Source organism: Buteo buteo, chromosome 13 (genome assembly GCF_964188355.1).
Source record: "Buteo buteo chromosome 13, bButBut1.hap1.1, whole genome shotgun sequence".
NCBI classification, from domain to species: domain Eukaryota; kingdom Metazoa; phylum Chordata; class Aves; order Accipitriformes; family Accipitridae; genus Buteo; species Buteo buteo.
This window is the reverse complement of record NC_134183.1, coordinates 3872089-3898710: the sequence shown is the minus strand read 5'-3', so window position 1 is coordinate 3898710 and position 26622 is coordinate 3872089. Positions and strand designations below refer to the sequence as shown.

Here is a 26622-nt window from a genome sequence, read left to right as displayed (position 1 = left end):
CATGATCAGGTTTACAGGAGCTATAATAATAAATAGAACAGGTGTGAAAGGAGTGGGTTGGATGTGATGGAAAATCAGATTATATATATAATTGCATACTATCACCAAATACAGGAAGAACTAGGTTGGTTTGCTCATGCTCTGTCAAGGTGAATCCATACAATAATAATCACATCTTCTCCAGTGACTGGAAAAGACACAGTTATTTGTAACATACATTCTAATGTTTCTTATTGCAGAGAAATATGTTTTCAAAAAGAATCACAATATTGGCAGTTATTACGCAGTTGTGTGAAATACATACTTAAATATTCACTCTTCTCTCAGTTTTGCATGCAGTTACTCAGTTTTACTTCCAATTTTAAGAGCAGTAAAGTTACCACCGACAAAAATCTATGGAAAAATTAATGTGCATATAATTTACCCCCCCCTCCCTTTTTTTTTTTCTCTTCTTAAAGTAGTACAGAAAACTTTCCAGTTCAGGTTTGTATCTGTGTGGTATTTGGTAGAGTACATTCTGCCATCTGCTGAGCACAGTGAGAAATGCTCAGACGGTCAACGAAATGGGTAAAATTGTCCCATCTATTCCTGTGCTATTTTAAACACAGAAAAGAATGTAATCAAAATAGCAAGCAGATCTAAGAAGTATTTAAACCAGAGGCAAGAAAGTTCATTACAGCCTTGCAATGTGTTGGGAAGGGAAAAGATACTTGTGAAATTTTGTAGAGAAAGAGAAGAGGAAGAAGCAGGCTGTGACAAATGGAAAAATAATCAGAGGGAAATACAGAAAATGAAGTCAATTTTTTTTTCTGTTGATTTAGCAGTGGTACTTTGCCCTTTAGCACTGTGTATTTGGTAAATATTTTGAGCAGGACATTCACTGCATTTTCTTTCTGAGATGAATAGCATGTTCCTAATTGTTTAATGTTGTGGCTAAAATTTGTGTTTCAAATGCAAACATAGAAACTTTATAAAACAAAAATAAACAAACTATTTAAGATCACAGCAGTAATAGAGTTTGACATAACCTAGCTTCTCGTTAGAGCTTCAAATGTCCCTCACTCCCCCTCACAGGCTGTGAGTCAGCAGGGGAGGAGGATACTTAGATTAGAAACACCAAACTGTGGAACAATGATTACACAAATGTTATTTTGGTTGCACTTCAGATGCTCCTGCAGTTAAAATCTGCTAAATTAGGAGAACTGCAGTGATCAGAACCTCAGCTGATATCTGTGGAGTTTTGACTTGATGACCCCAAATAACAGCACCAAAATGAGTTTTTATACCACCCAAAAATATGATTTAAGTTTGCCCCCCTTGTCACAAATTAGCACAGTCCAGAATCATTATTCCTCTTTTCCTGCTGTGCTGGCATTGTGAGCCCTGTCTCTGATGCTTTTAGTTATCCGTTAATTGAAAGATGCTTATTGACGACACGAATCTGACCAGACTAGCCCCTAAAGCCTGAAGTCTCAGGCCAGATCATCACCTAGCATAAACTGGCATGACGTTGGTATCATCACTGGAGGCATAAGACAATACCAATGTCACTCCAACATTAATCATTTCGTCTTAAAAAGATTTTGTTATAACTCTCAGGACTCTTTGGTACACAGAAATGTACACGCTAGTGTGAAAAACAAAAGCTTCTTGGTGACAGTTCTATTATTTGATCCAATACTGTATTCCAAATATCCTCAGCCTCTAAAGATGCTGAGAAGATAATACTGTTTTTTCAAAAACATCAGTCCCAACAGGAGGTGCTCTGCAGAAACAACCAGAGACGTTTTCAGCAGAGATCGCGATTTGAATTCCTGCATTATGTACAAATGCAACATGTGATGGTTGTTTCATCCTTTATTACAAGCAACACAAGGAACCTTTTATCTTCTGTTTACTGGGATGGGAATAAATACAAAGAGTTAATATGTAACCATCCTTTTGCAAATGCCCTTATTTTTTAAGGGAAGAAACACTGGACTGAGGGTCATTCGGGAAGCTCGTGGACTGGCAGCGATGTACTCCCTGGCACTGTTCACATGCGTAGTTGCTCTGAGCCACTGGGCTCTTGCAGCGAAAGGTAAGCGTCTTCCACTTTCTAAAGGCAATACTATCCTGAAGTGTGAATGAGGGAAACTGAAGAAAGCAAGAGGATTTTAAAACCTTTAGACAGTTCTGGTCAAGCGTTTTGAAGGGGAATTTTCTCTGAAAGCTGTTTCCTCTCTTTTTCCCCCCTTCCACTCCTTCCTCTGTCTCTTCCTATGGTGAGGTGAATTGCTGTATACAAAAGTATAAAATGGAGGAAAACAGAAGAAATACTGACAGAAGTTGTGGAAACCAGGTTGCCTGCATGCCAGGGGGTATTGCATATGCCAGGAGTTAACCTCGCTCCATCCCTCCGCCCAGCTCCCCGCTCACCTCACTTTCCCCTCCACCGCAGGGGCTGCCTGGCACAGCTCTTCCCTCGCTTTCCTCCTCCTTTCCCCCATGCCAAAGGCTTTGTGCACTCTTTCATGTACTCCCTGCCTTTGTTTGCCATTCATTTCTACAGCACAAGCTTTGTGTCCCGCTGTTCTCTCCCCACAATCTCCACAGGAGCCTCCCTCCATGTCCTTTGCAGGAGTGCAGCCTGCACCCTCTGTTCCTCCCTTGCTGTTCCCCTCCTGTTCTCACTCTCCGGGTGATGAGTTGTTCATGCTGTCAACATGTTAAAGCTCTTTTGGAATCAGAACTGCCTAATGTAACAGAGCGTTTGCCCCACTGAACAGAAAAATCGGGGAAACCAGAGAAAAAGAAATTTAATAATAAAAAAAAAAAATCTCATTTCAGGCTGACCCCATCAAAGTAGTTTAGATTAAAAATGAAATGCGTTAGTTTGCTTCTAAGTCTCACTTTTGTCCAAGGTAATTTACCATAATTGACTCACTTTGCAGAATACCTTCATGAATCCATTTTGAAGCAAAAGTAAATTCTAGTTAAAAAAAAAAAAAAAAAGTGACATAAAATCTAACTGGGGCCATTGACAGAGCTGCCGAGGAGAAGAGGAAGAGCACGCTTTTTTCTGGCTAGTACTTATAGCAGCCATCAGCTGCCTTAGCAAGTTACGTACCTACAGATTACAGAAGGACAGTTTAGCTCAGTGCAGGAACATGCTCTAGCCGATGATAATACAGAAACCTGTGCTTCCCTTTGAGTAATAAGAACAACTCCAACTTTCTGCCCAATTTCTTGTAAAGTGTCTCCTTTCCTCCAGTCTGTCCCAGGCCACCAGAAGTGCTATTTGCCACAATTGATGTAAACAAAAGCGTGTATGAAGTGGGTGAACAAATAGAATATACCTGTAGGCCTGGGTTCATCCCCAATAACGGCCAAAGGAAGTACAGCTGCCTCCCGACTGGCAAGTGGCCTCTCAATACGCTGTTATGCCTACGTAAGTAAAACAAAGTAAATCCTACTCTTAGATTTTATGCCATGCATTGATCTGAAAAGGATATTTTATACTCCACATGAGAAATCTGATGTATTTAAACTGATATACTTCTGTTCTCCAATTATTCTTCCCTTACTCATTGGAAGACCACTGGGTGTGGGGGAGAAGAGGGGCAAGTAACAGGGGAAGTATCTTCCCATACATGTCCTACACTTTCCCTTAAGCCTCTGCTCTTGGATGATGATGGAGATTGGACCCGGACAAGGTGAACCTTAATCTGATTCAGCCCAGCAATGCTTATACTCTAATGACGTATACTGCTTGATAACATCCGCGCTTACTGTATCCCTCATTATCAATTTTTATCATTTCATTGCATAGAAGTTATTTTCTTCAGACAATCAAATGTTAAAAATTAATTAATCACAAAAGCTTTGAAACTACTATATTTTGATAGAAATGTAGAATAGTTAGACTTATGAAATGTAGTACACGGGAGTGGAGAAACATGAAAGACACTAGGACCCCTTTATGATCAACTCATTTCCATTATCCTAGCTTCAGGCCTCATGAAATAATATTATCCTTTTTTTCATCTTTAATTAACAGCAAAGAGATGTCCCAGTCCTGGACCCTTGCCCCATGGAAAAATTGATTTTATAGACCTCCACTATCAGAGTTCTATAAGTTTTTCATGTGAACCAGGGTAAGCGTTCCCCTCCTCATGCTGTTAAATAAATAACCTAAATCACAATATTACATTCTAGAATCACCTGCTGCAGTATTGCAAGCCAGGGAAATTTTAGGAAACTGCACATAAAAGCCCACCTCCACTTCAGAAACTAAAAAGAAAAAGTGTATTTGGTAATCCTCCTCTGTTTGGTCTTGGCTATAACATCCTGGAGCTTTGCTATTCCAAAGCAATGTCTTACAGATATGGAAACCATCAAAATAGCAGAGATTTTATGCAAAGATTTATTCTGGACTGCTTTCCCCTGCTTTTTAAATCCTCTTATTACATCATGAGATGAAATCCTACAGCAGAGAGAAGATAATCTCCATCTAAGTTGTTATGCTGTTCTGCTCTGGAGACTGAAAATTTTGTTTCTATGCCTTTCCAAGCACAGGAAATGAAAACACAAGGTTAATCCTAATTTGGTCCCTAGAGCAAATACACTTTTACTCAAGGCTACTTGCTAGTTTTAGAAATGAGGATGCATTTAAAGAAAAACAGTTACGGTAAATGCAGGGAAATATTTACTAATAACATCCAGTTCATTTTACTTAGGTAGTTAATTAATAAACAGTGCTTACCTGGGAAGGTCATAGGTGAGACATAGCCTAGAGTTCACTGAAGAGTATCAACAACCTCAGCTACCTCCTTCTTCCACAAAACAGGAGCAAGACAAGGGATAAATAAATTCAACTATGACAGCAAATGTAGCAATGGGACTTGATCTAATATTGCTAATTATAATTTACCAGTTTTCAGCTGTGTGATATTGAGCTAATAGATACACAATGAACATTCCTTTAAAACTCTTAAGTGCTAATAATATAAGTACAGAGGATGGGAGAAAAGCATTTAGAGTACATATGGAAATTAAATTGGGCTATCTGGCATTAAAATAAAACAATGTGCCTCAGCAACTTTAGTTCTTAAGAGTGCTGAGTTCTTTGCAATAGCTTGATCCTAATTGCCATAATTAGCTAGGAACTCCTCCCAAGAAACTGTAACATTTACATTAGCAATCACAGATCAATGCTCACTACTTAAATATATCCACAGTGTTAATCAGTTGTAGAAATTAGTAAGTAAGAGAGAATATATAGTTGAAATGGCAAAACATCTTGTTGTATCAAGCCTTTTGTCTGGATATTTGCAATACTTAAATGCTAACCATTTTTCATATTTGAATCTGAACTTCCTTTGAGGTTATTAAGTGCTAGAACTAGAGAAGGATTTCAGAACTGGACCCTTAATTCTATTAATGAGAAATGGTAACCTTTCTTGCAAAGAAGAAGATTCTTCTCTGTGTTCATTAAGCTGTATGATAACCCAGCCTTTTTGTTTTCAGTTACAACCTTGTTGGGACAAGAACGAGCCAATGCATGGCAGATGGAAAGTGGAGTGGAACTTTTCCACAGTGTCAACGTGCGTGCTTAAATAATAAAGAACTACTCTAGCTTTATTCTTATTACAGAAAGATTCCTTTACACTGCTCAGAATTACATATACTGTTATTCAGAGGCCTCCTATAGTGCTGTGCAAAAAACAGTTAGGAAAAATCAAGAAGAATCCTGTATGTTTGGTTTTAGATGTGTGGGTTCTAGTTTTAGAGAAATACAGTTTAAAGGTCTGTACAAAAGGCCAGGATCAGGGATGCTATTTACAGCTGAGGGTAAGATGCTTATCCACTCCAATTCATTCCCCCTGTGTAGAAAAAGAGGACATTGTCATGCCTTTGCAACTGTTATACATGTTTTTGCTATAACCTGCCTTGCATAAACGATTTACTGAAAAAGCAATATACTGCATATTGTCTGAAAAATATAGCAAAAATAATGAATTACGTACTCTAAGGCTCCTGAGACTTTTAATCTGAACATTTTGTTTTGTTAGCTATGCTTCTGTAAAGGGTGGTAGGTTAATTTGGTTATAAGCATGTTGCTCCTGTGATTCTAGTAGTAATCTGATCTCTAATTTCTACGAATGTTGTGCTTTTCTAGCGGTGACTTGTGCACCTCCCTCGCTTCCTGAATTTGGAGTCCTTTCTTACCGTCGCTTAAAACCTGGAAATATTTCTAATTTCCTGGACACAATTACTTTTGAATGTGTACCTCCTCTTGCACTTATTGGGAATGAGACAGCTACCTGCATGGCTAATGGGAACTGGAGCACCATTCCAGAGTGCAAGGGTAAGTTATTTTCATCAACCCCTAAAAATATTCCCTAGAATTGTATATATAAAACTATATGAACAACCTTAATAAATTTTTTACAACTGTTACTGCAAACATACAGTAGAATTATTCTGAAAGTCAGACTCATGCATGCAAGGTGATTGCTAACAAGATTGCACAAAACATGGGATTGACAAAATATTTGCTGTAGGTATAAAGGTTATATAAACAAGACCTGCTAAACATAGTTTACAGTGGGCAATCAGAGCCTGGCCTCCAGAGCACAGCGACTATTTTATTCTGCTAAGTGCTAGGATTAATCTAAGAAGTAGACAACCTTACCCTTACTCCAGAGAACTTCACTGCTTTCAGTGAAACTATGCCACGTTTCAGTAGTTTTTGGATATAACCACAGATTGCAATCGATGTGTATTTAAAACAAGTAACGTTTGTTTGTTTGTTTTTTAAACTGTCTTTCCTCTGGCTATGTTTTCCTATGCAAGAGGCTGAAATGAACCACTGTGGACGTTTTATGTATTTCTTGAATTATATAGTGTGTCTTTTAGAACCGCAACATTGATAAAGCTGTTTTTGTTTTTGCACCGCAGTTGTCACATGCCCCACTCCAACAGGAATAGAAAATGGATTTTTAGAGTTTGCTGTGCGTAGAACCTATCACTATAATGAAAGCGTCAGCTTTGGCTGCCAGTCCAGCTATGTGCTGGACGGACCTAAGCATTCCCGATGTGAAAAGACTGGAAACTGGTCCACAAAGCCAACGTGTAAAGGTATACACACACTACCTGTTAGAAACCATGTATCAAACTGAATTCTCCTAAAAGACCACTGCTCTGATTGTTAATGAGCTATTACACCTCTGTGCAAGAGCTGTCCTCAGAAGAAAACCAAAATAGTAATTTCAAGGCCCTGGTAATGTAAGGCCACTCCCAACATTGAACATTGTATGACATGATGTATCTGAACTGACTTCAGTAATCAGCCATGTAAATTTATTTTGTCTGAGTATTTTGTCTCCTCTTCCTATTTAATATAATTAGAAATTTTACTGAGGCTGGATTTTCACTGAAAACTTTTGACCCTATACTTAGGGGTCTGAATTTCTTCAGCATTGTAATACCAGTAGAAGTACTATATATGTGTTGGACACATTATTTTTCATTCCCAGATGTCACTGATACAGATTTCTGATGGGATCTGATCTACCCACTTTTCAAAATAGAGTTCTAATTATCCTTACGTGTTGCTTATAACTGAATTGTTTTACAGGACCATGTAAAATACCAGTTAAGAAAGCTGTAGTATTATACAATGGTGAGAAGAAAAGAGTTCAGAATGACCTTAAGGAAGGCATTCAGCATGGTGAAACTATATCCTTCTTCTGCAAGAATAAAGAAAAATCCTGCGCCTACACTGTAGCTGTTCCATGTGTGGATGGCAACCTTACTCTCCCCGCCTGTTTCAAAGGTATGAGCCAGGCTAACCATAAAACAGCTTCTGTTGGTGGAATAACGAGTACTTCAGTGTTGGGGGCAATGCCATAATTCATCTTTGAGCCCTATTTGACTGGCTAATTCATCTGCCTTGTACTAAAGTTATTAGTATTTAGGAAGAAATTGCCTGAGAGAAAGAGAGAATGCACAGCAGACTTTTCTTTTGGATACGTCAGAGCCCTGTTCTGTTCTTAGAAGGTGTTATTTAGAGGTGGCCTAGCCCAGACAAAAGGCCATATGTAAAGTATTCCGGGATTTCATGAATCATTGGATCAGCATCTTCTACAGGGGAAAAGAGCCTGAACACGCTGCAGCCTTGAGAACCTGACTCCTTCATTCACTTCTATTCTGATGAATTATTCCCATGTTATACTGATTGGTAACACGCTGGTCTGACTTTGGACAAAGAGTGTTTAAAAAGCAGCTGATAGCTGATACCTGTAGTGAGGAATTGATGCTGGAGGAACTGGTTCACAGGCACACAGGTTTTTAGAGTAAACAAACAGACTAAATACTGAAGTTTGTTAGCAAGAGGAAATGCTTTGCACTTGTTTTATCAATATTCCTTGCATAGAATATTCCTTGTAAGTTTTATTTTCATTTGTAAGTGAAAGAAAAAACACAGCCTATGCATGATGAAAACATCTTTCCTCACATTTGGCTTGGCTTCTGATGGATATAGCTTGGCTTTCACTAAAACAGAAATCAAAACAGTGTATTTCTTCTAATATTTTTACTGTGATACCAAGATTGACTGCTCACCTAGCAGGGTCCATGAGATACTGTTTTCAGCTATCACATGTTTCAAGAATTTAATGCAAGTTCTTAACTTGTTTTCAACAGAACGTGGCTTTTTTTCAACTCTTGTGAAGAAGGACCCATCAGAGATGAAACCATGTGAAGATCAAGCATGAATCAGAGAAGTAATACAGTACTAAATTTCTGCCTTACTGAGACAAAACATTACATATAAGGCAGGAAAACTTAGGTCCTGTGAGTGTAAATTTCCAGCCAAACTTCGGACTCTCTGCGAACACCGTCTCAGCTGTTTTCCCCACCACCATCCCTACCGGCCTCTTTCACAAGCTATGACACATTATTTCAGCCATTAACTTTCACTCTCTTTTCTCTGCCTTCTTCAAAATCCCTGCAATACCACTTCTGTTTCCATATTTCCAACGTTTATGCAACTGCAAATGACTTTCTCAATAGCAGTCCCTTTACAATAAAGTAATTTTCAGCCAATAGTGTGTTCTTATTTAATATTACTTAATCATCAATCAAATCCTTTAGCTCTTAACTGATTTATACAGAAAGGCCTTCATCACAGTAATGAGCTGGGTTCTGATTCCATTACCGCTCCCCTGTGATAGGGAGTGGACCTTTAATTATAGATAAACAGAGGGTCATCAGCCTAGGATTTTCCAGAATTTACGTACGTAGAAAGACTGAGATTTCCAAATGAATTCAGAAGACAAGTATCCAACCATGGTTTAAATATCAATAGCATCAGATAAAGGGTTCTTTTACATTTGCTAAAGTTAGTAAGACTACTTATGTTTTTGAGATTCTAGCTTCACCTGAAACTGTTGGTTTAAATCACTGTTAATTTTTACCGCTGTTTCAATATTATGCAATGTAACTGATTCCTTTCAAAAAAAAAAGAGAATTGTACACCATTGAGCAATAGTAATGATTTCTGGTCATTAAGTTGCTTTGAAGTAAACTATTCTTTTAATTTGATTCATGATACAGGTAGTTCACTGGTATGATCCAGTCTGGCAATTTTTGTGCCTATGTCTGTATTTCCATCCAGGAAAAAAATAATTATAATTTCAACATACTACAAAGTGATAGAGAAATATTTGTTGTACACTTACAATAAATTGTCATGAGTCATATGTGGTTCCCTCTGAAGTACAAAAGCCTTCTCTGTGATTAGAAGTGGAAGTAGGCTACACAGTAAGCAAGCTACTGTAGAATTTTTTAAAAGGACTATTTAACATTAAGATCAAACTACTTGTAAGATGCTACAGCTACCATTAAAAAACTCTGAACATACTCTCATCTTTTTTTTTTGAAGGCTGCATATGAATATTTTAATAGTATGACTGATATAATTTGTTTCTATACTTCCTATTTTTAAGGAGAGATGGAGGCAGCTATTATTATTTAATACTTTGTACTCATCAGCAATTTAATTCTCTAATGTAGAGACAGACAGACAAGTTCACACTAGCAAGCAAAGATGGTATTTCATTGGTACAATGTGCACTGTGTTTTGGTTCCTGACACGTTTAAGCGGGATCTTTGAATGATATTTGACTTACAGGCCAAGATATCTGTAACTACTTTTAACACATACATAGATCAGCTGGCAGGAACCTATCTGTTTGGAAATCTCATCTAAATGTTGCGTGGATACATTTCTGGGATCGGGATGTTCAGGACACTAGCTCAGATACCAAACAGTTTAATATTAACTTGTCTTTCACAGCAAAACCCTGTATAGTTGGTGTAAGTAAAGTTAGCATTCACTGCCATAGAAGTGCCACTTTTCCCTGAAATGAGCTGTATTTTGCAAAATAACAGTTGCCTCGAGAACATTCAGATTTTTCTAAGCAAATTTTCTCAGTTCTACTTACCTGTGCAGCAGGATAACTGATCATGTCAGCTAGCCCTGCTTCCTAGCTGGTTATGCAGTATTTGAATACTTGAAAGAATCACCCTTAGGAGCCAATGTTCATATGCTGAATTTATTATCTAGTCTCCCGAAGCAAGAAGAGGGAGAAAAAGTCTGTGACCTGGCAAGTCTTTGAAGTAGTGAGGTATTTGTGAACCACAACTTTTCAGACATGAAAGGTTTGCTTAGAAAGTCTGAAAAATAATGTATTGCAAGTAGAGGTGTTCCAAAGGCTGGTGCGAGTGAGTGAGTGAAACCTGCCTTTTTTTTTTTTTTCCCCTCCTAAAGATGTTTGAAACAATGCCTTAAGCTGTGCTCATGTTACTTGTGGCAACCTGCTGAGACAGTTCCAGAGATAAGAGAACATGGTAAAATGAGATGAAAAAAAAGTACTGAATGTATTTTACTTAAATGAACATACTTTTACAATTCAAACTGGGAATTTGTTATGTATTCTGGTTGGGATATCTGTGTGTTCTATAATGGTGTATCTCTAGTGATTTCCTCAGGAGGGTCAGTGCACTTCAGTACTCATCATGTCCAGGTTGCAGCTTTGGCTGGAGACAAGATCTCAGTCATTTCTTGAATCTGTAGTTTTTTCTTTCTTTTTTTGGACAGAAGTTATACAATTGTCAAATCAATGCAGGTAGGCTTCAACCTCTCTGGCCACCCTGCTCTGCAGGGGTAAGCAGACCCAGAAGTTGCATCTATTCCCTCAGGAAATTTCTCCTGGAGTACTGGTTCCAATTTCATTGGTTCTGCTCTGCCTCATGTTCTTTTTCACCATATACCAGCAAATTCAGTTTTTCAAATTATTTTGCAATGAGCACGACAGAGATATATTCAAATCTGAAAGCAACGTGCAGATACAAATCAATGAAAAACAACATACAAAAAAGTGGGCTTAGAAATTCCAACCCTTTTCAACTGTCAAAAAGCATATTTGCAAAGCTGGACAGAAATGCAAACCTCTCACCGTATCACCTGGCCGATATGCTGATGCGCTGCCCTTGAAAAACCTACCTGGAAAGAGTCACGTTGTTAAGTCCATTCAGCTTTCCATGTTCTACCAACCCACAAAACTGCTGTCTATCTCTTGTGATTTGGACTGACTTGGACAAGTTGATTTCATAATGATTACAAAATTCCCATGACAAATCTGGGTACCTGAAGCGGTGATTCAGAGGTGAGAAGTTCAGCAAGTTCAGCTATTTGAGCAAGTCAGCCACCCAGAAGTCTTACTGTGTTGCAAGACTCTATTTTAAAACAGATTAAAAGTAGTCATATCTTCAAACATATACTAAATGACAATTATTTAAATTTTGGAATTTAAAGATAATAAATAATCTCTGTAATCTACTCATGAGATTCTACCATGGATTAAATACGCCGCCACTTATTTTTGCACAACTTCTATGCACATGTTGATTTAAGAAGCTATGTGCAACCTGAGCAGGCAACCAGTGTAGCTGTCATAGGTATCACTGAATGAGCCCTAACGCAGAATAATTTCTGCTTAAGATTAGCTGAGAAATCAAAGAAAACAGCCAATTTTCTACTGTACATTTAAGAAATTTTTGTTTGATGTATATGTGCACGTGAATCAAGCTTAGAAGAGCTGAACAGTTTACTTGTTCGTGATAAAAGCAGTTTAGATGCTATACACACAGTAAGGCCAATAACAGATTTTGGGGATAGAGAAATGAATCAAAGAGGTCAGACACTTGATTTGGGATCATACATACACACAATCATTTCATTGATGCCGGAAGAGACTGAAGAGCTGAAAAGACTAGGAGATTTCTCTAGTTGTTTTGGATTAACCAATGATTTTCTTGACATGGCTACAAAACAACCAGTGTAACCTACGTCTTTCGTGTAGAAATGTCAGGCATGCACTTTTAAATTTTTTTGTTCCACAACACCCCCTCATATTCTCTTACCTTGGGATAGGACATAACTCATGAAACATGAGCAATATTGAGCATGCTAAATGTTTTAAGGTGAACTCAGAATCACTCTATTGTCTACAAGGATATACTTGAACAAATTTTACTTAGAAATGCTCAGAAACTGTGGATAAAATTGGCTCTGCAATTACTCACCCTGCACCTGCAATTTCGGTCTCATTTGATCCGCTCGTGTTTCTGGCACCCACTATGGAGCCACAAAAACACTGGTCAGACTCAAAAGCTACTTCAGGTTTATTGACCTTTAAATTCAGAGCGGCAAATACTTTTCACTAAGCCTTGAGTGGAAGCATTTTTCTTCCCCAAACATTGATCATAATGAAGATATAAAAATAGATATAACCCAGATCCACCTAGCAGCAACTAAGCCAAAGAAACACATCCCAAACAACCCAGGGTTCTCTCCTCCTGCTTTTCCTCCCTCCCTTTTCTCGTCCAGGCTCTCCCGCGGTGCTGAAGCACCGGGTCCGGAGGACCCCGAACCGACCCTCATCACATTTCTGACATCTCCCATTTCTCCCTTGCTGCTCCCTCAGGCTCTGCAGGGCCCTCTTGAGGTTTTTAACGGGCATGCATGACGGAGCGTACAAACAAAGATTTACCTACGTACGTTCTACTCTCCCTCAAGCCCAACACTTTTTTCCGTACCGCCTTCAGAGCAAGAGAAACTCCCCAAACCCAACCGCCCCCCACGCCCCCCCTCAGCGCTCCCCTCACGAGCTGCGCCACAGCCACCGGCCACCTCAGGTTTTCCCGCCCTGCAGCCGCCGCCCGCAGCCCGGGCCTGCCTCCCACGGAAACGGAAACGCGCGGGGACCGGCAGCCGGCGAGGGCCGCCGGGAGACGGGGGTGGGGTCGGTTTGAACCGTTGAGCCGCTCGGGCCGGGCCGGTTCTGTGCGGGGCGGCTTCTCCCCTCGTTGAGGGGGGGGGGGGCCGGGACCTGCCGGCCCGGCTCGGCCGTTCCCCCGCTCCGCGGAGCTCAAGCGTGGGCGTCTGAGGAGAGTTGAGGTAAAGGGGGGGTGTCCCGGGGATGGGGCGGCCTCCCCTGTGGGAGAGGGGCCGGGGGTGCGTGTGGGGTCTGGGGGCGGTTCGTGGCATTAAATCCCGCGGACTTCCTCACGGACAGCGGGCGGGCGGGAGGGGGGTCGGGGTTGCTTCGCTGTGGTAAATCGCTGCAAATCGGCGCCGGGCAGACGCGGGTCTCCTGGCAAGCGGTTTGATAAAGTACCTGAAGGAAGGGAAGTAGGAAAAGGCTTGTTTTCGCCCTGCGTGGGGGGGGGTGGTTGAAGCTCGGAGCCGGGCGGTGAGCGGTGAGGGTCTCGCTGGTCGGGGAGAGCCGGTGTGTGTGTGGGGGTGTGCGGCCGGGGCTCGGCGTGGGACCGGGGTTGGGGGGATAACGGGGTTTGTCTGCAGGGAAAGGCCCCGACGGCTTCTGCAGGCTGCCTGTTGTGTTCAGCTGAGGTTGGCAAAGAAAGGTGCTAATTGCAAGCTCATATGTACAAAACACGATGCGTGCTCCCGCTGGGAAGTTAATGACAGATGACCTTGGATAAAGAGCTCGTTTGGCTCTCTTTTCAGTAGTCCCTCGTTAAAAAACAATTCTGACTACGTTTGTTCGTTCTGTTACTTTTAGCTCGTAGGTCTATTTGCTGTTTTCCCTCCTTTTCTCCCGCTTCTAAAAAAAATAATACTAATTCTAAGGAGTAAAAAAATACGAATGTGGCTATGACACAAATGCCTTTTATACAAACTGTGTGTAATTGAATACATTTTTGCGTGGTTGACTATTGGCTTTCAAATCTAAACAAACACATTCTTGTAGATTACATTGAATATCTGCTGCTTGCAAAGAATCGCTCTTATTTTTATGTTTATTTGAACATAATAAAATACTTAATTTATTTTCCATATTGTACCAAAGCACGTCTTTGCATGGCCTGAGATGAATAGAGGCTAATGTGTAGTGGTACTTGATCTTTTCTACTTCAGTGTGAATAATTTTGCAGGTTACTTTGTGTTCTCCCAAAATGAATGGTGAGGAGGAAATATGGGGAAAACTAGACGCAGAATTTGATCACTGTGTTGTGGATATGAAGCCTCATGTTCTAAAACTACAGCATCGGTCAGGTAAATATGGAAAAATGTGCATATAGAGAAACGCTAATAACATAATTCTAGGTTACTGATAATTATGTGTACTTGTATCACTTTCTTTAACCAGACAATGTCTGATGTCACAAGGCACTGTTTTGAGTGTGGGGTGTGTGTGTACAACTTCTAAAGCTGGATTTTTTAGGTACCTATTGCTATTGTTTGAGCTTATCTGTCTTATCTTGGTGATATAAATGTGCTGTTGCATAAATACATTAATGTCTCTATTTTTTAAAAATAAATTCAGTAGAAACTAAAAGCTTCTAAAAGGTGTTGGTTTTGAGATTGCACTTACTAAATTGCAAAAATTTTTTAGAGATTAGGTTTTAAAAACTTGATTTAGGAATGTGTAATAAATGATGTTTTATAAATCTAGTTATTAGAACAAACTGGTTATTGTTAAAGGCACGAACCCTACAAATTAAGACCTTGCTTTGTAAATGTTTAATCAGATGAATAATTTCATCACCTGGTAGCAAAGCTTGTGTAAATAGAGATTTTTAAAATGAATGAAGATTTATTGTGTGTTTAAAATATTAACACTCAGGCAAGCTGTATGTTATGGTTAATGGTGGCTCTTGCAGTGAGTTCAGAATTCCTGGTGACTTATGTGTTCTGTACTTATTAGAGATTGATTCCGAACATGCTATTTCCAGAAGTCATGTAAACTTCCAGTAAACATGAATTTATAGACAATATTTCTGGGTGATGTAAATTTGAACTATTGTTAAAGACTTATTTTTAATCTAGGTATTTAACCATTTTTTCTTTTGGTTCAGTCGCTTGGGTTTTTTTGGTTTGTTTTGCTTTAAACTTTTGGATAGAAGGGAAGCATCTACAAAATTGGTGACCAGTAACAGCTTCTGTTTTTTCTGTGTGTTTGATTTGCTCTGAAAATGTATAGTGATTATGTATATCTGTACTTTTAGAACGACAAAGATGTGCACTGTGGATTAAAAAGCTATGCGAGCCCTCAGGAGCAGGCACAGGAATAGCGGGAAGGAAGAATCGGAACCTATACGCAAAACTTTTGCTCCACATGCTAAAGCGAGGTGTGCTGGAAGGTCCTTTTACCCATAAACCAGAACCAGGCATACTGAAAACTTTACCTTCATACATGGTGGGTGTAACTTCTTTATAAGACAAACTTGCTTAAATATATTCTGAAAATACTTTTAAGTCTTTGGTTTGGCATAAATGAGAAAAACAATTCTGAAAGAACTGAGTGGAATTGCATGTGGTAAATACAGGCATTTATGTTGCATATCTTGTAACTGGTGTTGGAAGAATCTTTCAATGTGAAAAACCTTTTATAAGACCTGTTTCTTCTTCAAAATTCGGGTTCTAAGAAGGCTTATAAAATAGTTGTTCTGAAGGAACAGAAAGATCATTTTTGTCTAATTCTTTGAAAAGATGTAATAAAAGACTCTTGAGGCTATGTTTTGTCTTAATCAGCAGATAGTTCTTGTGAAAGGAAAAATGTGCTTAAATGAGGTGACTTTAGTAGTCTATCTTTCTATGAAAGAAAAGATAACAGTATTTCATATGGATATCGTTAAGCTTGCAGTTTTTTTTCTGAAGACCTGAATATATTGTGTCCATCATTGGCATCAGCTTTAGTGGGATAACAGTCCTAATTGATGCTAAAATTACCCATACTGAAAGAAGCAAAGTACTGGAAAACGTTTACACCATTGCCTATTGTACTAATTTCCATGGGTTGGAAAGGTAATGTTTGCACACCTCACTGACTTCATTGGAAAAAGAATTTTATACTGCAGATATTCGTGCAAGAAACAACATTAATAGTGTAAAGGAGATATTTGTGTAAATATATTCTAGTGTTGATTTTGCATTTATTTCAATTACAGTCAATTTATTTTGATGAACCAAATTCAACAAGAGTTCGGAGTAGTAGCCCAGACTGCTTACCTGACTGGGTAATGGGAGAACTAGGAAGCAGTGAATCTAAGCAGGAGGAATCATGGAAGATATCTTCTAGAGAGGAATCCTCTTTAGCAACACCACTTACATATGGGTAAGATTTCTGTATTTGCTTTATTCAGTATTTGATTCATATTTAATAGTTGTTTGATTTCATAAGCTCTGTATATTTCAATTTGTATGTATGAATTTGTTGCACTCCCTTGTGGTCTCATCTTGAGTACAGCGTTTGTACTTAATAAACAGAAACTCTGGTAATGGCTTCTAACCTAATGATAACTTTTATACTTCTCTGTTATTACATTCCTCCATCATGTCGTCTTCTCTGGCTTCTGTAAGTCTTCTTCCATGTCCTATAGCTCTATCCTCTTTCCCTTCCTCTCGTTCTCCTTGCCCTTTCAGTTACAGACACTTAGCATGGAAAATCAATAGGCCAAACTGATAGTTTCAGAAATTCAGCAGCAACTGAAGAGAGTTTTGGAGGTGATTTGGACTGGTGGTTACCATGGGGTGCTCGTGACTTGCACAAAGAGCCTGTTTGCTAATGTAGAAATGGTCATGGTCCACTTTTTTGCACCATTATCTCTCGTCATGTTAATACTTTCTGTAGACTTGGTAACATACTCTGTAGACTTCAAGAGTAGATAATAGCGATTGTTTTGACATTGTAAATATCTAAAAGCTGGTATTCTGGTTGTGTTTTTCAGACCTCAGATATTATGGTGGCAAAGCACAGTGGTCACAAGAGGCAGAATTCATACAAAATTACTTAACTGGGAGAGGGAAGCACAGACAAATGTGGACAGGCAGTAAGGAAGAAGTGATGTGGTAAAAGACTATATAGATGCAGAAGACTCTCAGGCCAGATTTTTCTTAAAATAGATCAGAACAGTTGCTGTCCCCATGGAGTTCCTGTGCAGTCCTGTTTTCTGCATGCTGATGTATGGAAACTGGGAAGTGGTATTAACTAATGAAGCTGAGGTGGACTAATCTATACAGTTTCTATACAGTTCAAAATAAAAGGAACATACAGTAAGCAAATGACAAAAAACGTGTGGAGAGTAAACATATAAAAAGAAGAGTTGTAGTCTAAGGTCATAATGCTGAAAGGAGCTTTTATATCATCAAATAGTTTTTGATGGCTTTTTTTCTATAGAGAATAGAAATATAAATAAGCATACAGCTGGTAGATTTAAAGGATGTTCTATCACTGTTGCTCACAGATATTTTTTTTTAGAGGAAACAGAATAGTGGCTCCCTGCAGATAAGCAAATGTTGCTGTTATGTGACAAAGGAAGAAAAGTTAGATGCGTACAAAGACAGAGGGATTTGATCCATCTTTTTGCGAGCATGTTAGTTCTTATTACACACTTACCTGCTTGGCTTGTGTTTCATCGTGGCGTCTTTACAAAATAGCAACATTTCTTTATATTTCCTGTAAGCCTCATGAATCTTGGATTACAGAAGGTCAGAGTAGACCAGGTATACTTGTTAAAACTTACGAGGCTAAAAATCAGACCTGCTGCCTGTGGGATACTCTGCCATGTTGTTTTGTTCTCCTGTGCGGGGAGGATTGTTTGCAATGACTCCGTCCTTGTCTGAACAATCGCTCTGATTTAAAATGTTTTGATTTATATCATGCTGTCAACTACAAATACATGTGCTTTGTTGGTGACTAGCACCCCCTATGCCTAGATCCTGGATGTTTGTCATTAGGATAACGCAAACTTTTAAGTATTGCTCATTTGCAGCTGTACAGCAGAATCCTGAGTATCTGTAGCTGCACCTTGTTATGACAATCCATTGGACAGTCTCTTTCTGTACGTTTGCAGGAGCCAGTAAGCTTAAGCTGCATTCTTAGTTCTAATCAGTTGGGTATAGAGCTGTTTACAGAGCAGGTAAAGGGATGAAATGTATCAGGTTATTAAGGCTTCTTTTCCTGTTGGCTTAGAAAAATGTCCCTGCAGTATTGAAGGTGTGCCAGGCTTGTCAGATGCTGTTGAGAATCATAGGCTTTTTTCCTGTCCTATTTTGTGGGAATCCTAGGTAAATTTTAGTTCAATCTACATTCTGTTCTTAAGTATTTACTTTCTAGTTTTTTTATGCAGTGCGATTTTGCACTGATTATCAAGATCGATGTACCTTTTTTTTTATGCTGCTGCATTTCAATCATGGATGGAATTGCCACTTGTTTGCTCATTTTGAAGTTTAGTTAATGTTTAAACTCTCTGAAATCCTTGGTGAAAAAAATCACTCTTAGAGGTAGAGCGTGAATATTATTCAAAACTTAGTAGGCTCTGTACAAGAGGAAGTAAGTGTTTGCTCTACTTCTATATGAAACATATGGTTTGGTTTCATTGCATTATAAATATGCTCACAGGTTTTGTTTCAGAAGTTTAATGCTTTTTTTGCGTTCACTTATTTTTTTCATAAGTGGTTGTCAGCTGTTCTTTTTATTTTTTAGGCACACTGATGTTTATGCTATATATCATAGTGCAGTCTTGTGTTTTCTAATTTTTCAGCTGTGATTTGGATAGATGACAGATAGGCACTCTTGCAAGTTACATCACGTTGATACTGAGTATTGCGAAACTTTTCCTCTTATGTATCCATTAACTATGTGTAATTCTAACAGTCATTTAAAAAGTTGCTCTTAGGACTGAGGCATCTCCTTTTTCTGAGTCCTACAGTGTTAATACTTAGGGGTCTTCTGGTTACTTACGCTCAAATGCTTTGTCTGATATGAGCCTGTGGTTTTGATAGCAGACTTACAGAGTAAGAAACAAAGGTGGAGAGTGGAGAAATTGCCAGCTGTGTTACTATATTACTGCCTTATACTTGGTGATACAAAGAACTGTTGAGAAGAGCTGTCCAAATACCCTCAATTAAAAAAATATTAGGTTTGACCTTTGAAAATAAGGAATGTATTATGCTTTGGAAATGCTTTTTGAGACCTCAGCTAAATCTGTGTTAGATAGCATTGAGCCATGTCAAGATAGCCGGCATAGATCTGATCAGATTTGTCTTGGTTGCTGGGAGTAGGACTATCATAATAAAGTATCACTCTGGGTATTAGAAGCAATAAAGCAGTATCAGCACAACTTTCCCCTATTAGACCCAGTCTAGCATATTGGTATCTCTGCAAGGGCGTATTTGCGGCATAAAAATATACCCAATTCCTCTGAATTCCTTACTTGTTCTCTCAGCTGGGGTGTTACTTGAGTGGGATGAGGCAGCGTACTCCTCCCTCTGCATCCAACTGGTGCTTGTCCCTCTTTGAGGAAGGCTGAGACACCATTCTGCCTACTCTGTCCCTTGTATTCTTTGCCATATTTTTTCTCTCTTTGCTACCTGGATTATAGTAGAATATTGGAAATCTGACCCCTTTTCCCATTCAGTATCTGAACCTAAGATTCAGCTTGGTATGGAAAAGTTCCCAAAGTCCTGGGTGGGGTAGTGAAGCTTTATTTCATTTACTTTTTCTTTTTTGTCCTGTGGGATTGCAGCAATACCTACACTGGTGATCAACAGATGGTTCCTAAGGCTCTGGTGAGTTCTCTGGAGACCCATATTGCATACTATTTCATGCCAGCAGAAGCAAGTAAACCTGATGGAATAAGTTACTGGTTTAAAGAAATCTTGAAGTGAAACTGGAGTGTATGGGCGTGGCTCTGCTAATGGGTACTCGTACCAAGAATGGAGCTGTGTCTAAGGAAATCTGAACTGGTGTTGGCAGTGAGAAATTTTGGTAGCTCTGTAGATTACATAAATTAATCTTCACAGTGATGAGAAACTAATGTTAAATGTGTGAATTATGCAGGAAGAAATATTGAAGGTAAATGTTTCAGCTGTTATGTTTTCTAGAAATAGCTTATTTAATACTTATTTACATGTGTCTATATTAAGATGTTGGCTATACTCAACGTATAGATCCTGCCTGTCTTTGATTTTACAGTTCTGAATGAGCTATCAGTGCAGGTAAAGATGTCAATATATCTGGAATCTGCAGTTTGTAGAGAGAGCCAGCAGGTGGCGATCTTGTTACATTAGACTTGTCTTGCTGCTCAGCATGTGTGTTAGGAAAACTGTCTCCATAGGCATGCAATATATGTAGTTGGATAAAAATTTTGCATTCCAACTGCGACTCAGTTCTTACAGACAGACTACAACATTTTCTCAGGGCAAAATAGATAGTGAGAAATGTTTGAGTAATTTTCTGATGTTTATTTATCTCAAGATTCCCTCCTTTAAAAGAAGCAAACAAATGGAGAAGTGTTTTACATAGTTGTTTTTATCTTGCAATACATACTTCTATGTATGAAGATTTTGGCTTTTCTGTAAGAAGTTTTTTATCTGGCTAAATAAAAAGTAGATAGACAAACCTTACTTGCAAACTAGAGTGTAAATGAATAAGACCAAGCCAGCTGGTGCTAGAAAGGTGTATCTTTATTTTGAAACATGAGAGAATTGGTTTTAGGAATGTGTAGTTTGGTTTGAACAGAAACCTGGTCTTTCTGACCTCATAGGAAAATTCTACTGTATGTTTATAGATTATGCCTGAAAAACATTGTTAAAGGTTAGTGTGTAGCTGTGCTGTACCAGGAGGAACCTGTGAGTTTCCCTTACTTTGTTCATAGTAGGAAATTATTTACTAATCTCCTTTATTACCAGCAAATTACTTCCTTCTCCCATGCTAATTCACTGTTTTGGCTGAAGCAGGAGGTCACAGGGCTGGTGTCAAGACTCTGACCATTCTCCACTCACCTGTCATGGGAGGAAAAAGAAATAATCTTGGGATTTCTGAAGCCTGAATCATATTAGCAGAAGGCTGGAAGAGGGAGTGAACGGGTAGTATATGCTTGATATGAGCAAAACTGAGGTCCATCCTTAACAGTCTTTTCAAATGCTGTTTACAGAATCAAGTAAAGGGACTTCCTTTTCAGTTCCTCTTCAAAATAGCAAATATAGAACTAAGCATATATCTAGGCTTCTTTTCCCTATTTTGTTGATTTAAGAATACTACAGGTAACTTGAGTTGGTTTGAATATTTATTGATATTCCTTAATCTGTTAATCATAGGGGCATGAATTCTGTTTTCTTTCATTTTAAACAATTGGAACTTTATTGAATTGTTCGGTAACCCGAGTATTGTTCAGAAAAGTCGTCTGATAAAAGTGCAGATTTACTGACAGGCAAAGATTTGTCTCCTTTTAATGAAAGATAACTTTGTGTCAAAAGAAATCTTGGTAAGAAATGCATGATTTGGAATGCTAGAGACAGTCATTGTATTATTATAGTTCTTTTGATCTTTTTTTTTACCTCTAAGACTTTGCTTATCTAAACTATTTACTGCTTTATAATTGTTATTTTGCATCCATATATGTTGTTGGTATTTATTGGTGCTGGAAGGAAAGGTATACTCCCAGTTGTTATATTTCACTGTTCCCTGCTGTTTTGATGAAAGCTGGGGCGGTGTGCTTTGTGAAAAGTTTGTCTGTGTTTGTCTTCCTAGAAGTGACTAGTTTACATTGTACATGCAACAGTTGTCTTTCTGTTCATAAACACTTAATTTGTCTCTGTGTCTTTTTGGCATAACTTACTGTCTAATTTGCTGCTGGATGGAAGGAATGAAAGGTATTTTAATGGTCTGAGTTGGTTTTAATACATTATAGCTAGTCATAGGAAGGTAAATGGGCTAACAGGAGTTTTTGATTGCTTTAAAACATGTCGATTTGACATTGGAGTATATGCTGAAGGGTGTTTTGCTACTGTTTTGGATCTTTTGCTATATCAACCTATCTAATAAAATCTTAGAATTTTTATTTTATTTTGTTCCAGGCTGTTCTTTTCTTTCACTGTTTTATAGTTGAGAAAGGTCAGTTGACCAGGTGCATCAGTGAAGGTTATCTTCACCTATATGCTATTCTTAATTTCCTTTTGTTCTTTGTTTATGACAAAAATTTTCCAGAAAATCCCTGTCCACTCTTCGTTTTCTACTGGACGGAGTACTTGTTCATGCTGTACTTGTATCCTGTCTTGTGGCCCTTTCTTTACCATCCCGCCATATATACCACTTTAGTCCCTAAAATAGAGCTGAAATGAAATGCAACTAATACAATCTTTATGACTTGTTTCTTTGACATGATATTCTCCACCCTGGCCTTTCAAGTCATTGCTTTTCTGTTGAGCTGTATGTGCAGTTCTTGCCCTTGTCTTCAGGTTTGTATGTTATATGAAGATATACCTTTATTTAATCTCCTATTTTTTTGGTCTTAAAAGTCTTCTCCCCTATGCTGTGGCCAACCATCACTTTAATTCCTTATTCTTTGAGTTGCTGGACTTTATCCTATGATGTCTCATATGCCGAGCAGTTTTGTTTCAAAAATGTTCTCCTAGATCAGCCTTGGATTTATTCTAAAAATCTGTTGGGAGATGTTGGGTCATGTGGTAACAGGAATGCAAAGAACACCTTTTAATAAACTGTGATGTACATGATATTTCTGGTGTTTTTGTTGGTGTGGGGTTTTTTGGGTGTTGTTTTTTAATGGAATGCTGAAGGCTTTTGTTTGCCTTTAACATGCCTTTAATAAGAATTTTTTCTTTTCCTTATTCTACCATTTTTGATCTTTACAACTTGACAGTTATTTTCTCTTGCATATTTTAAAAGATTTTATTTTAAGATTAACATCCTGTGTGTGCCACAAGTTGTTGAAAATGAATTCTTTTCTTTCTGCTTAATCTTTTTGTTAATAACAGGGAAAGATTCAAGTACAATGAGAAGCCAGTATTAAGATCACATTCTATGAGTCCTCCTCACCGGACAGATGAAGATAACCTAGCCACACCACTGTCTGTAAGATGCTTCTCCTTTTTGTCATAAAATTTGCTCTAGTTTCAATGAATTGTTTTTGTATATCCCCATAAAGCTGTTGTTTCTAATTGCATGAGTCATGCTCCCTGTGTACAAGTGCAGACATTTGGGAAGGAGTAATAGGAAGGACTAAAGCTCATCAAAATCTGCCCTCTGCAAGTGCAGGGGAAAAGAATTTCTTGTAGGATGCTCTCAATTCATCCGAATGGTTGACCTCTGTTTAGTGTAGTGTGTTTAATGTCTGCTGCACTGTTTTCCCTAGGCTTGGCAAACTGACTGTATTGACATCATCTTGTATTTTGCAATAGTAGATTAAAGAAAGCTCCATAGATGTATTTGGCTCTGTTTAATGATGGTTGACCTCTGAAAGAGTGAATTTTGGAGTTTGTTTTATCAAACTTTCCACAACTAGCATTATGGCTGATGGAAGGACACTAAACAGACTTCATGTAAACCCCTTTTAGTCCAAAATATTTAATGATATTGTATGTATAATTGCAAGCATTTAAACTGACAATTACTCCTGACAAATATGTGTTATCAACAAGTGTGTTGTTTTCCTTTGTGAATGTGTTCTGTAGCCTTGTAGTGTCCAGTCTTTATTGCTGGAGAGGTCTGTCTCTTGTGGTTCCTTCACCATAGCCAGTGCATCTATAATAGCTCTTGTTCCTCCATGAAACACTGAATTTGCTGTATGTACGTTGTAGGTCTGCCCACAGTTAATTTTGATTGTATCAGAGGAACACTTTAGAGAGACTGCAGCTGGAAGTGGGCTGTTGACACCTGAGCAATTCATGTAGACTGTTCTTACCCTTCTTACTGGGCACAATCAAGAGCTTACGAGGACATGAAGTGCAAGTGGGATAAACTGGAAGCTTGCTTCTGAGGTCTATCTTTCTGAGGAAACTTGTGTTCTGCTATGCATTTGGAATAGAGGACTAGCAAGGGGATGCTTTATCATGGCAGGCTACAAAAGGTCTATGGGCAAAAATTGAATGTCTCTGCTCTAGACTCTGGTTGGTATGGATGTACTTATGTGTGTGTTGATTGTATATATGCAAATGTAATTTTAAAAAGAAATGCCATAATTAAAAATAAAAAATAAAAACAGATGCTGGATTTACTAAATTTCTCCTTACTGGTTTCCCGTTTGTTTTACTTCAAGAAATATTTCTTATGGAACAGTTATTGTAAAGAAAAGAATTCCCTTCAGTTGAAACCTGTATTTGGGGCTTTAAAGGTTTTGTTTGTTTGTTTTTGTTGTTTTGTTTTGTTTACTTTTTTTGTTCCTGGCTCTGCCACAGTCTTCCAGGGCAATGTTAGACAAATCACTGTGCTTCATAGTTCTTCAGCTCCGTATACTGGATTCTACTGTGATTACAGCTTTAAAAGGGCTTGTAAATGAAATAATCCTCTCTTGCTTTGCCAAACGGTTTGATGAACGTTTGGCTGGCTGGAACAAATACTATCTTGTTCTGTTGTCAGTGACGCACAGATGTTCTGGCATAATTCAGGCTCAGGTAGAGGAACAGGGAGTCTTTTAAGAAGTGTTAAGATCTGCCTCAACCAAGTGTTGATTAGCTGAAGTCAAAGCTCCATTCACTGTATGTTCATAATGAATGAACAGATTTAAAATAGAGGTACTTGCATGCCAATACACAAAGCTCTTGCTAACAAAACTTCATGAGACAAAGTAATTCATGCTTCAATGTTCTATTTTTCTAAATAGTGTTATGTCTCAGTTAAGGAAAATTTTCTGTACCAGCTCCCCTGTTTGTTACATTAAATACAATCAGTAGTTACTGTTATTCTACAGGAAAAACTTCTGAAAGACATAGCCTTGAGCAACAATAACTACTACAGTCTTACTGAATGTTGGAAATTGTTTCTGCAGAGGACCCATAGCCTTGAGCTGGGCAGCAGCAACTCTGTCCTCTGCTTTTGCAGTTTTGCCCACTGTAACTACCCCTGTCTTGCTGTGGTTTCCTTTAATTTCTTTTTTTTTTTTTTGGAGGCTGATCGGGTGATCTCTGAATTCTGGATTAGCCCCAAAAAGGTACTGTGGCGATGGATCATTTCTTGAATAAGTATGTTGCCTGAAGAACAGAGTATTTTGATTTTTGTTTAGTAAACTCACCCTTTGTAAAAGAGGCTGTTGCTTTGGAAATAAGTAAAATAAAGAACAACATTAAAGTGAGGAGGCAGGCTAATTTATCCTCTGAATTCCTTTCTTAGCACAGTATCCTACTGGTAACTGAACTATATAGATTAAAGCTGTCAGAGGTATCACAACACTGTTAGGAAGTGCAGTGTAGGTATGGCCAAGTCAATGAGAAGTTTTTGGTGGTGTTTTTTTGTTTTGGTTTTTTATTTTTTTTTAGACTGTGTATCTGCTAGTTCTTCTGATATTTTGTTTGACTTTTTTTATGTTCCAGGACCATCGTCATAAAAAAACCATTTCTTTGGATGACAGTGACCTTGAAGCACGTCTCAATAGTTGGAATCTTGGGGTAAAATAAACAGAGTACATTACTTATTTATTGACTTGAAATGAAAACTCCTTAGTAATGTAGTCTGCATATCTGAGTTTAGTCAACAAAACTTCATGTAGGAATGAGTGTTTTAGAAATGAATTGCTAAAGCTTAGAAAGGTTAATTATGAATACATGTCATCTTAAGAAAACATTAAAAATGCCTTATTTTTAAGTAATAATAATTTTATTATATTTAATATAGTTACTGATAAATCAAACAAAATAATAACACCTGCTGCTCAAAACCAACTGTCTTACTCTGGTAGAAATTCAGACTGTTTCTTGGTAAATTGGTAACATTATTTTGAATTTATGCTTGTATAAATGAAAAAGAGTTTGGCTTTCTGTATTTTTCTTTTTTTTTTTTTTTTTTTTTTTTTAAGGAATACAGAGTTTGCAAGCCATTAATACAACTCAACTTTTTTTTGCCAGTTTGCCTCCTTTTGGAAGTGTTCAGGAGGCTTTTTAGTGTGTTAACTTCTTTCCTTCCCTTCTAGTAATTAGAATCTTTACACCAGCTCTGTGGCTCTTACTTATGGAAGGAATAGTGTGTCTTTGCAAATTTGCTTTGCTGAGGAAAGAATCTACCTTTGTGGAAGCTTCTGCAGTACTTTTGGCCTATG

At 38.2% G+C, this 26622-nt stretch overlaps 2 protein-coding genes across 4 annotated transcripts in view; both read left to right on the top strand.

The window, feature by feature from the left end:
• Positions 1-1988: 1988 nt before the first annotated feature.
• APOH (apolipoprotein H) lies at positions 1989-9265 on the top strand. The gene is made up of 8 exons (XM_075044245.1): positions 1989-2080; positions 3254-3430; positions 4040-4136; positions 5509-5585; positions 6161-6349; positions 6943-7122; positions 7622-7819; positions 8689-9265. Exons 1-8 carry the CDS (start codon positions 2017-2019, stop codon positions 8757-8759), a joined length of 1053 nt encoding a protein of 350 aa, XP_074900346.1. The 5' UTR covers positions 1989-2016; the 3' UTR covers positions 8760-9265.
• Positions 9266-13321: 4056 nt separating this feature from the next.
• Positions 13322-26622, top strand: part of CEP112 (centrosomal protein 112) — a 175157-nt gene continuing 161856 nt past the window's right edge. For 2 of the 3 annotated variants that reach the window (XR_012652625.1, XM_075044243.1), the window contains exons 1-7: positions 13322-13507; positions 14506-14626; positions 15580-15770; positions 16522-16688; positions 23351-23447; positions 25480-25521; positions 25901-25975. Coding sequence is in view for 2 of the 3 variants with exons in the window: in XM_075044243.1 (XP_074900344.1) it covers positions 14527-14626; positions 15580-15770; positions 16522-16688; positions 23351-23447; positions 25480-25521; positions 25901-25975 (672 nt within the window). In the remaining variant the exon portion in view is untranslated. The remainder of the gene's footprint in view (positions 13508-14505; positions 14627-15579; positions 15771-16521; positions 16689-23350; positions 23448-25479; positions 25522-25900; positions 25976-26622) is intronic. The other variant, XM_075044244.1, reaches the window with a different exon arrangement.